General features: G+C 43.0%; 2 protein-coding genes across 9 annotated transcripts in view; one reads left to right on the top strand and one right to left on the bottom strand.

Annotated features, from left to right (window-relative positions):
- msi (RNA-binding protein musashi) overlaps positions 1 to 12,785 on the bottom strand; it is a 241,959-nt gene that overhangs the window by 42,299 nt on the left and 186,875 nt on the right. For 3 of the 8 annotated variants that reach the window (XM_076520488.1, XM_033473327.2, XM_033473325.2), the window contains one exon: positions 1,135 to 1,422. The exons of the other annotated variants lie outside the window; for them this stretch is intronic. In XM_076520488.1, the coding sequence (XP_076376603.1) occupies positions 1,135 to 1,151 (17 nt within the window). In that variant the 5' untranslated portion in view covers positions 1,152 to 1,422. The remainder of the gene's footprint in view (positions 1 to 1,134; positions 1,423 to 12,785) is intronic. 8 annotated transcript variants of the gene reach the window in all.
- LOC117221957 (uncharacterized) overlaps positions 1 to 12,785 on the top strand; it is a 94,989-nt gene that overhangs the window by 80,551 nt on the left and 1,653 nt on the right. The window lies entirely within an intron of this gene.

The following is a 12,785-nucleotide window of genomic DNA, read 5'->3' as shown; positions in this document are numbered from 1 at the left end:
GGTCTAGGAGGATATTACACCTTTTTCCTCGTTTTCTATTTCCGCGTGCATACGCGCGATCGTAACCGAGAGAGAAAGAGAGAGAAAGAGAGAGAAAACCGAGTGAAAGAGAGAGAAAGAGTGGGAACAAGCCGATTAGCCTCGCACGACGGAGAAATGGACTCGCCGATGTGAAGAGAGAAACACACAAACACATAGAGAGAGAGAGAGAGAGAGAGAGAGAGAGAGAGAGAGAGAGAGAGGCAGAGAAAGGAGAGACGTTGAGAAATCACGGAGGAACGGCGGCAAAAACAGGCTCGCGATTTCAGCCGCAATCGATGCGCTTGTCTCTCCGAATTATGGCTTCTTCTGCGCTCATTGCAGCGACCGTTCGAGTTGCTCTTTTCTATCGTTTCGGTACAGTGCGCGCTGCTAGCGAAAAAACAACGATCTCCGGCAAAAATGCAATTTTACAACGGGACGTGACCAACGGTGACACGCCGATTTCGACGAAACTTCAGTGGACCGGAAAAGTGTTCGCACGCCTTACAAAACGCAATAACTTTCTCGAAACTGGACCAGATGACTTGCATTGTTTTTTAGACGATCGTCTAGTCTACCAGACGATGACTAAAAAGCTTTTTCTTTAATTGTGCTATTACTTGGAACGAAAAGCAAAAATTAAAAGCGAACGTTTTTAAAAACTGCAAATTTTTTCGCGTTGTTGCTCGAAATCGTGATAAAACTGCGATTTTTGCGATCTTTAATTTGTCTTTATATAATAGACAACAACGTGAACACATTGAAGACATTTTTAAATTTTCGTTATTGGCTCAGATAAAAAAGTTAAGAAAAACGAGAGACTTTTATTTCTCTGTCATTCCAAGTAATAGCAAAATTTAAAAAAAGAATCGTTTCAGTCATCGTCCAGTAGACTAATCTCTATAAAAAAAAATTCGAGTCATTTCAGTTCAGTTTTAAAATAATAGTTATTGCTTTTTAAAAGGTGTACGAATAATTTTGTGGGCCACTGTAGACCGTTCGAAAATATTTCGTTGTATCATATACTTTCCCTACTTCTAGTCGAATATCTAGCTGCTTCCGTCACAATCGTGGCCGATAGAGCGTTTCGCAGGTTGGTAATTTGGGACTCACGAGAAACAATACATCATGTCTCGGTCACCGCAGCTCCGTCGTTCGCGCCTGGTGGTCCATCGTCGGGCCGCGAGGGTTGGATTCGTGCCTGCATCCTTGAAAGAAAATAGTCAAGACAGAGGAGATGCGCTCTCTGGTGAGAACGGTCGCCGGTTTTCGGTCCCCTCGGGTCTGTCGGGCCTCGTCCCGTCGATCCACCGCCCTCGAAGCCCGACCCGTCTGCGTCTGTCTTAACCGACTAGCCTCTCTTTCCTTTGCTCCTCTTCGCCGAGAAGAGTCGTGGGATGCCTGCGAAAATCGTCGATCCTTGTGTTTTGCGTTCCGAGTGAAGAAAGAAAGCGGAGAGACTCGTGGACGCTGGGGGAATGGGGGTGGAAGATGGAGTTCGGTGCTAGTCGAATATGATGTTATTCGAATTGAATGAATTCGAATGGAATGAATTCGAATATGATTTTATTCGAATGGAATGAATTCGAATTGAATGAATTCGAATATGATTTTATTTGAATGGAATGAATTCGAACTGAATGAATTCGAATATGATTTTATTCGAATGGAATGAATTCGAATTGAATGAATTCGAATGGAATGAATTCGAACTGAATGAATTCGAATATGATTTTATTCGAATGGAATGAATTCGAATTGAATGAATTCGAATTGAATGAATTCTAATGGAATGAATTCGAATGAAATGAATTCGAATGGAATGAATTCGAATATGATTTTATGAATTCGGATGACATTTCGATATAAAATTGTATTCGAATATTATTGCGACGAAATACTATGAATAAAATTTTGTTCGAACGGCATTTCGATGTAAAATTTGATATTTGAGAATTATTTCGAATAAATTCTTCGAACGATCTACTATTCGAATAAAATTTCATTCGAACAACTTATTACATTATTATTACGGTATGCGAATAAAATTCGCCCGAATATGAAGTTCGAAGAATTGACTCGAAATATCGCTCGTCTGAAATATTCGTCGACTAGAACGTTACTGGAAGAATTGATTCGAAGTGTCGTTCGTGTAAAATCATGTTCGAATAATGCCGAACTCTGAAGGGAAAGATAATGGTCGGAACGCGAGTAAAGAGGAGGGAGGGGTGAGATTTTCGTCGGCAGCTTTGCTTTGCTTCGGCGCAGATCTCTCGAACCGCTTGAGAACACCAAGATCGTTCGACTGCTCGACATATTATGAGATATATGTATATATGTGTATATATATATATATAGATAGATAGATAGATATGTATATAGATACTCGACTAAAGCGTACTTCTAACCAGGGAATTATGTATATGTGCGTATATGTATATATATACCGGGATCGTGGTACAGAGATCGTGTCGATCTTGTTATCCGGATGATGCTGGTCTACGGTTATCGGTGGCACGACAATACAAATCAATAAGACAAACATTCCTTTGGTGAACAGCGGTGTTAGAAAGAGAGTGGCAGGTGGCATAATACTAACGACGAATAATAATAAGAAGAAGAACGATTACAATAATAATAACAGTAATAATAATAATAATAATAATATTAGTAATAATAATAATAATAATATTAGTAATAATAATAATAATAATAATATATAATGTACATCAATAGATGTATATATGTAGAGATGGACAGATACTAAGACACTACAAGATACACGGTGGTCAACGGGTGAAATCGAAAGACAATCGCTCTAGTTTCTATACAGGATGGAGAACCCTGGACGACCATGATCTCTCAGCCAAAGCGAAGTGAAACTTTCATTGTTTTACCCTCGGCTGTCACGCTGGATCTAATTGTCCCAGATTTTGTTTGTTTTTTTCAAAAAGTGACATCGTTATCGAGAAGAATGAAATGATCAATTTACTGTAATGTAATTGCTCTGCTCTTAAATGTCAGAATCAAATATAAAATCTATTGTAACCAACGCACTAATACCTTCTATTGTGCACTCTACCGGATAAACAATGATTTATGTCAATTTATATAATTTTAATAGAATTGTTTTTGTTATAATATTGACGTTTTTATGCGAATTTAATAAAATATGTAAGCGAGTAAGTAAGCGAGCATAAATAAATAATTCAATACACTTGGAAGCGAGATATCGAGTTCTGACAGAGCAAACGATGTTCTAGAATGTTCAAATTACATTCTCAATTATTTCTGTCTCGATAGCATCGCTAGTTTTCGAGCGACAGTTGTTGGACAACTGAACCGTGACTGAGCGACCTGACACACGGGTTTCGCGTAGGAACTGTGACAGCGGAGGTATATTATTAATTATTATAATGTATATTATAATTGTTATAATGTATATTATAACTATTATAATGTATACTATAATTATCAACAGTATGAATTCAATCAAATAAAATGAGATAAAGCATGTTCGGCGTTCGCCCATGAGCTCCACCCTGTATAAAAATTTATAAATGTGTATATATATATATATAGAAGCGACAAAAATATCCTCTATTAACAAATGTTCTCTATAACCAATCTGCCGCACTACCAAACACGGTGCACGCCACACCGACAACGAGTCAGGATTCGCAGAGATTCAAACGAACAATGTTCCAACTACAAGCGTTATATAAAAATGTATGTACCTACGTATAGATTCGCATATATATGTATATGTACGTATAATCTACGGACAACGATTATAAACATTGCAGTGAAACACGATCGGCGCAATTGATCGCGACGACAACGGCGACTCGACGCAACTACGACGACTCGACGCAACAACGACGAGTCGACGCAACTACGACGAGTCGACGCAACAACGACGAGTCGACGCAACAACGACGAGTCGACGCAACAACGACGACTCGACGCGACGACGACGACGATCGGCTTTCGTTAGCCAACCGGGGGAAAATGTCACGGTGGAAATTTGTGAAAAACACGCTGCTGCGAGCTCTCGATCTCTCGATCCTCTGAACGACCTCGACCACGACGGTCTTTCGACAGCCGAAGCCTTTTCGCGAAGACTTTTGCAGAACCAATTTTTCGAATCATCTTTGCAATTTTATTTAATTTACCTAATTTATTGAATTTATTGAATTTATCGAATTCATTGAATCTATCGAATTCATCGAATTTATCGAATTTATCTAATTTATTGAATTTATTGAATTCATCTTATTTATCGAATTCATCGGATTCATCGAATTTATTGAATTTATCTAATTTATGGAATTCATCGAATTTATAAAGTTTATCAATTTTATTGAATATATTTATGTAGAGTGGCGCCGATAGCCTTCGTCGAATGCGCGTATAGGTCCGTAGCCGTCGAAGAGTTAACGAGATTCGGTGGACGACGAACCCGCTTCATTCTGGATGGAGCCGAGGGTCGAGGGTGTGAGAGAGGTGGAAGGCCGTGGAGCGACGCGAAAAAGATGAAAAACGCGCGGCAGAGCCTCTGGATGACCCTGTTGCTTCAAGGTTGAGGACTGCCTCGAGGAAAGAGTACGAGGGACCCCGGTAATGTCTCTTGAAGCAGAGCGGCTTGTCGGTGCACGAGGAGGAAGCGGGAAAAGACGAGAACGCGAAAAGAGCAGCGGTTTAGGCGCGCGGAGTGTCTCAAGGCGCACGAAAACGCGAAAAGGCTGGCCAACCGTTAAAACTTTCAAGTGACGGATACGGCTCGAATGACTTGCGATATCTCTAAATAAGTCTTCATTAAAAAGTATACACGGTGTTTATCGCATTTTATTTGATCGAATTCATATACTATTAATAATTATAGGATACTTTATAATAATGTGTTTTGTTATAATTATAACGTATGTTATAATAATTATGATGCATATTATATTATTATAATAATATATCGAAAAGCTAATTATCGAGGTGTCAGATAATGGCTTCATTTTAATCAAGTTATTATCACATCAGGTTATTATTTATTTTATTATTTACTGATTCAGATAGCGTACGTTACAACGGAATTTTCTGCAAACTGACGATGTAATTGAATTATAATGTAAATGTATGACTGTAATTAAATTATACTATGAAATTGAATGACTTTGTAATTGAATTACAATGAAATTGAATGACTTTGTAATTGAATTTCAATGTAATTAAATGACTGTAATTGAATGGCATTGTAATTGAATTGCAATGTAATCGAATTACTATGAAATTGAATTACAATGCAATTGAATGACTTTGTAATTGAATTACCATGCAATTGAATGACATTGTAATTGAATTACAATTCAATTGAGTTATAATGCAATTGAATTACAACGCAATTGAGTTACAATTCAATTGAGTTATAATGCAATTGAATTACAACGCAATTGAGTTACAATGCAATTGAATTACAATGCAATTGAGTTATAATGCAATTGAATTACAACGCAATTGAGTTACAATGCAATTGAATTACAATGCAATTGAGTTATAATGCAATTATAATCCCTTAAGTAATTCAATCGTAATCCTGCAGAAATCCGATACAATCCATCTTTCCAAATACACTCAACGTTTCCGCAGTGTTTCCAATACTTGGCCAGCCTTTTCGCGTTTTCGTGCACCGTGCGCCGTTTCGTGCGCGAGTAATACGGTGAAATCAAGGTCGTCGGAATCGAATCGAATCGAATCGAGTCGAGGATCGTTGTCTGCACAGTCGCGGCCGGACGACCGCCGCCGATCCCTCCGCCAGTCGAGGACGCGTCGAACAATGCACGTGGAAACCCACGCATTCGACCTACGTGGAGTCGTGTGGGCGTCACAGATGCAACTCGATTCACCGACCGAGAAAGAGAGAACACACGCGCATGCAATACGTATATATGCACTCGCCGGTCGATACCGGGAGACCCGAGATAGAGATACCCGGTCGCGGTCAACTGTATTAAAGGGCGGGTCAGACCTGACCCGCATTCCGCCTCCTTTGGAAAACGGTACGATGGCGTTTTTGACGCAATTGCCGGGCCTTGTGCAACGGGACGCGATTGAATTATTGTTGCAGCAGGCCCGAGGATGGCGCAAAGATAGCCGAGAGAAGGCCCAAGACAAGGCCCAAAAGAAAGCCCAAGACAAGGCCCAAAAGGAGGCCCAAGACAAGGCCCAAAAGAAAGCCGAAGACAAGGCCCAAGAGGAAACCCAAGAGAAGGTCCAAGAGGAGGCCCAAAAGAAGGCCCAAAACGGTAAAACGAGGGCCTCGTCTCGCAGTGTTGCTGGATTGTGATATTCGGCGACGTTTCACCGACAAACAAAACGTCTCGTATCGATCTCTGATCTTGTATTAACCCTCGGATGACGGGCACCGGGTCCATTTGGACCCAGCAAACATTACATTATTATTATTATTGCTATTATTATTTCCAGTTACTATTGTTATAAATAAAATGCCGCGTCGCATACAGTAAGTGAAATTCCCAAGATCAAATAATTAACCCCTTGACATACTATTTTCCTCGCAGTCACTGCGATTAGAAATTTTTCGATTGCAATCATTTCTTAGAAGGGAAAGGAAAATTGATGCTTATGGTGCGCCTTAATTTACTCGAATGCTTAAATATCGATGACAACAAGGGATTAGAATTTTCTTTCGATTTAAAAGGACAGAATAACAATTTATACTGAATACAAATAATTACTAGAAATTTTCACGTCGAGTCGGACTCGTCGAAGTACGGCAGCGGGTTAATAAATCATCGACCGGACATAATACGGCGCCACAAAACGATGCCACGAGGTCTCTGAAAGAACCGAGGTCTGTTTGTCGCGGCAGCTCGGCGTTCGAACCGAGAAATCCCTGTAACCTCTATTTCCGAGTGCTGCGTATAACGGAAGAAGGCGATGCAATTAGTCGAATTAATCGAGAGAGAGAGAGAGAGAGAGAGAGAGAGAGAGAGAGAGAGAGAGGAGCGGTGTCCGATTAACAGTGGCAGTGCTCGCCGATTAATTAAACAAACGTGGACGCGGGAGGGCGTCACTCGCCGCGAATCTCGGCGTTTTAAACGGCAGCCAGGGAAGCAACGAACGAAAAGCTAATTGCCTCGATCGCCGAGGCAAAGAAGTTGTGGAAACCGCGGCGAGGCGCGGCGGTTTCCCGTGACTCGACTAAGAAACGAACTCCGTTTCGCGGTGTCGCGCTGGCTAACGAGCGCGTTGCGTCGCCTCGCCTCGCCTCGCGTATCGTCTTAACGAGCTCGAAGCGACTACACGCGTCGCGAATTAACGACCCGAGCCCGCAGAGAGAGAAAGAGGCGGGGTCCCGATGTATCGCGGCGTCTCCCGGCTCCCGGCGAAGTCACGACCGCGTTCCGATAGCATCGGCGACGCGTGTCTATCAATCGCATCGCTTAATCGCGCCACCAACGCGAGACGCGAACGGCCAACAAATTATTGCCACGCTCAACGCTTTCGCCGCGCTCAAAGTATTTCATCCGATGAAATTCAAATTGCGACGCAGAATTATATACGAGAAGCGTCAATTAGTTTCTCAACGTTATCGCCGCTTGCGAATCCGAATAAAATTGAGAGATCATGTAAAGCTTTGCATCTACGAGCATTTTTACAATGTCAAGAACTGTGAGAGAAAATATTAAGAATCAGTCATTTAGGCTGAGAACAATTACAATGGTAAATAATGTCGACGGGGCAAATTTTGTTAACGATGTAATTGTGACACATCTTTGACGAAACTGAGATGTAATCGATTCTTATAATTCAAATTTTCGCGTTCGTCGCGTATTATTTTCTTGACAAAAACGAGGCTCGATTGAAAAAGACAACAGAAAGCTTCAGATTTGTATATTATTTAACGAACATACCTTGCGATTAAAGATATTAACGTAAGTTAGAACTATACATTGTTTCCTTTTCCACCGAAATGAAGATAAAAACTCCACGGTTTCTAATGATACCGGATAAATTTATACACCGATAATTAACTTACGAAAAGCTATTATATTACCACACATGCTTGCCCCGACACGCTAAATATTTAATAATATACAATAAACGAATTGGACCAGGCACGGCTTTCGTCAAAAATTGGGAGCATCGAAGCAACGCCCACTTCGGCTCCAGACGCGTCGGTCCCGCCCTCTTCTATACGGATCTCGATAATTTCGAACTATTCCCGTCCGGAGACTTCGGATTATCATAACTGGTTGCGAACGACGGTGGTTGATCGTTATTATCCGGCCAGACGGTGGTGCGCGTCGCGCGGGGATCGTTCGCGAGCGACGAGTTCGCCGCGCGGAGTCCTTTATCCATCCGACTCCAGCGAGCGTGATGCCGCGAGTTCGGTCTTTATTTAAGTTGCCAGTCTATTCTACAGCTTGTATCGTGTACGAGTCGAGCGAACAGACTGCGAACACCGGGTATCGTTGGATTCGCGGCGAAACTCACCCTCCCTCCACCCGGCCAGGAATCCCACCACCCTGGCCTGGCTGTGCTCTTGAGAGCGAGAGAGAGAGAGAGAGAGAGAGAGAGAGAGAGAGAGAGGGAGAGAGAGAGAGAGAGACAGAGCAGCCGGCAAACTCCATTCCTATCCCCTGTGCTCTGTGCGAGGCAGCGTCGCCGCCGCCACCGTCGACACCTCCCCTCGGCAACCACCCCCGACGAACCTATCTTCCTGGTCAATAACCTCGGTTGTGCCGTGTGCCGGCTGTACAGAGTCCCGTGCACCACGCTCTCGTGTATCATAATCGGCTGCCGGCGCGATTCTAATCATCGCTTTGGGGAACCACGTGCGCGTCTCTTTCGCCCGCCTCTTTCTCCGAACACGCCAGCGCGAGCTCCCGTCTCGGCTAACGGCGCTATTCGGGACGAATATTTACGGACTTTTCAATCGGGAACTATTTTGAGTCCGTTCTGTCTGGTCTCCGTATAGTCTGGAGCAGGTAGAAACGGAGAATTGCTTCTACGGGCCACTGCAAGGAGATCGGGAGCCACGAAGCCGCGCCTACGCGGCGCAGACCACGCCTACGCGGTGCGCTGACACTTCCTAGGCGGCGCAGACCACGCCTACGCAACGCGCAGACACTTTCTAGGCGGTGCAGACCACGCTTACGCGGCGTAGACCACGCCTACGTGGTGCGCAGACCCTTCCTAGGCGGCGCAACCACGCTTATGCGACATAGACCCGTCTCTACGCGGTACAGACCACGCCTACGCGGCACAGACCACGCCTACGCGACTTAGACCACGCCTACTCGGCATAGATCCCGCCTACTTCGTACAAATATAATTCGTTCTCTGTTGGACTCGACGTTTGTACCTTAAACTCGTGACATTCTCTACAATTTTCCCGTATTCTAGAACATTTCAAGTTCAACTTGAAGTACGAGTCATCTCTCTATCTGATTTCTATCGAAAATTCTACGATTTCGAGGCGAGCCTGTTCTTTTATCCGCGCCGTTCGCCCGTGAATAAATCCCAGACCGAACGAGAATCTTTCGAATTTTTCCGCAAGACCTCGGGACTCGGGAGTGCCGCCGGTTAGTCTTTCTGCTCTCGGTTCCAAAGGAAAACGAGGAGACAGACTTGGCAGCCGCCTCGTTCGAGTTTAATTCGATATTGTTCGAGTCGTATCGCGCGTACCCAGGAGCTCCTGACATCGCGGCAGACATTCCGGCCGGCATCCTCGCGTATCGATCCTCCGCCGAGCCGATGGAATCGTTACAACGTTCCTTTAAAATGCATTCCATGTATTCCTCGCCGGGGAAGATCCACGAGGCGCTGTCCCTTCCGCGCGTCTTCGAAAAATCGGCATCGTCGAAAATCGAGGAAAAAATTAAAATAACAAGACAAAGAAGAAAAAGAAGAAGATAAAGAAGACGAGGAGGACAGCTCCCGCAGGTTCGAAACTCGTGCGTTCAAAATTCGTCAAAATGTCGGCGTCCCGAAGAGAATCGCAGCGACGAAAGCAAACCGAACTCGAGTCAGTGGTACGCGTCGACGAAATCCCGTCCAGCCCGGAAACGCGACGATGCTCGACGATCTCGTTGATCGACTATAAAAATAGGGGATGAAGCGCAGGGGTTGGTCCGTAGGAACAACAGGTTCCGTGGACTGTGCGTAGGCGTAGCAGCGTCGCGAGGTGACGCCATCTGTGCCGTTGGTCGGGAAACTCGTCTTAAAAATCGTCCCTCGTAAGATCAATACGCCGTACGGGCACAGACAGTAAGTTCCCGAGAACCCCCGGCACGGCGGACGGGTCATGCCCCGTCGCTTTTCATCCTCGCCGTTCGCAAATCGCGGAACTTCGCACGCTTTATAGCGCGAACATGTGCTCGAGAGATCGTTCGGCGCAACACGCTTCGCTTTATTCGGTCAAAAACTGGCCGTACGATCTACATTTTTCACCGATACCTTTGTCCTTCGACGTCTCGATTTATTGTTACAGTGATTTCTCCCTAATTCGCACTCTGATTGCCCACGAAAATGGTTGATTTGAGGGGAGATACGATTATTCGAGTATTGCGGCTCGTTTTTATAGTTACCGATTGATAAACAACTATAAAAACGAGCTATAAAAATTATATCTGTGATTATATCTATAACTATATCTTAAAAACTATAAAAACCATCAATTTTATTCGCAAACATTATGATTTCTCACTTTATTTCGTTTCACGTCACGTTAGTCATTTTTACAATTTATTGTCATGTTAAAAACTATGGAAAATGTTCTATTTTATATTTTATGTTATATTAAGAGCACAAATATTTTAATTGATATTTTAGATTGTCAATATAAAATATTCATTTTTTACGCTTTAGTTTTAAATTGTCAAAATAAACTATTTTATTTTACATTATACATTATCGAAATCAACTATTTTATTTTACATTTGATATATCATCAAAATAAGCCATTTTATTTTACGTTATACATTGTCAAAATTAACTATTTTATTCTACGTTTCACCTTACCAAAATAAACCATTTCATTTCACATTTCATATTATCAAAATAAAACACGTATATTTCACGTGTTAATTGTAGATCATCGAAATAAAATATTCAACTTGCGGAACTGTCACGTTCTATCTAAAATTTATAGACTGAGTATAAATATTATCCAGCTCTGAAGACAACGATCCCTTCCGTCGTACACTTGCCAAGATCTTAGCCGTCACAATTGAAATTTCTCGCTTTTAATATCAATCTCACTTAGATCACAAGTGCATAGATCCTTATCCTCTCTTAATCATTCCCTACAATTCCCCGGCTGTTTACGTCATACCTATCAAAATTATTCCTCCGCATTTCAACCACTTCCTTGTTACCATTTGTCCGCCGTTACGTGCTTTATTTTACCTCGTAATGGACATTCGTCCGTAAACAAAATAACAGACAACGTTTTCGCTGAAAACGCTGCGAACGTCGTAAAACCGTCGACGTTCGCGCGCGGACAGGGCTTCTCTGTTTACGGAAAGAGTTCGCGGGCCAGCTGCGGGTCGTGCCGTCGATTTGGGGGTACTAGAGAGAGGGAGAGAGAGAGAAAGAGAGAGAGAATAGAGCTAGAAAGAGAATGAGAGAGAGCGAGAAATAGAAAGAGAAGAGAGAGAAAAGAGAGCGAGGGAGCAAAAGAGCGAGAAAGAGAAAGAGAGAGAGGGAGAGAGAGAGAGCTAGAAAGAGAAAGAGCGAGAAATAGAAAGAGAGAGAGAGAAAAGAGAGCGAGAGGGAGCAGAAGAGCGAGAAAGAGAAAGAGAGAGAGGGAGAGAGAGAGCTAGAAAGAGAAAGAGGAAGAGCGAGAAATAGAAAGAGAAAGAGCGAGAAATAGAAAGAGAGAGAGAGAAAAGAGAGCGAGAGGGAGCAGAAGAGCGAGAAAGAGAAAGAGTGAGAGGGAGAGAGAGCGAGAGAGGGGGAGTGCTCCGGAAACCATAGAAAACGAGAAAAGAGTTAATCGTAAACGGGCAAGGGAAGACCCGTGAATCCGGGTCAGGCATTTGGCTTACGAGAGACGTTTCCAAAGGTTTCTCCTTCTCCCTCTCCCTCCGTCACTCCGTTTCCCTTTCTTTCTCCCCGTTTCCGACCCTCCCGCACTTCGAAACGTTCGCTTTGCGGCTTCTAACGAGATAATTTGATTTCCAGACACTGCACCGGCTGCGATAGCCGCTCTACGATCTCTTACATGTTTTCCTAGCTGTGTTTCCACTGCACTTATTTCAGCTTTGTTACGACGTCTAAGGCTACAGTGTATAGTAGGTCATTGAGTTCGTCTCGGCACCGGCTATAATAATATCACCGAGCGAAAGACAGTATTATTCAATATTGAGAAGAAAATAAACATTTTTCAAATGCTGGCAAAGCGTAAAAAGAAAAGAAATCAGAGACCATTTTGACTGATTCGAGCTACAATTTCTGCTAATTTTAATGTTGATTGAAAACAATCAAATTTCCAATAAAATGTATTAGCGTTTAGTATTGTGCTTCGGCAACCTGGAAGACGCGAGACTGCAGATTCTCATAAAAATCGCACCGAGTCGTGAATATCGACCAACTGTTTTGCAAAAGCCAACCACCGTGCGTCGCTCTAAATATTCCAAAGTATTCCAAATTATTCCAGAGTACTCTAAAGTACTCCAAGGTATTCCGGATACATCCAAAGAATGACGAACTCGCTACATTTGCCAGAATAATTCACCGGAACG

This window comes from Megalopta genalis, chromosome 3, assembly GCF_051020955.1.
Source record: "Megalopta genalis isolate 19385.01 chromosome 3, iyMegGena1_principal, whole genome shotgun sequence".
NCBI lineage: Eukaryota > Metazoa > Arthropoda > Insecta > Hymenoptera > Halictidae > Megalopta > Megalopta genalis.
This window is presented reverse-complemented; position numbering and strand designations above follow the sequence as displayed.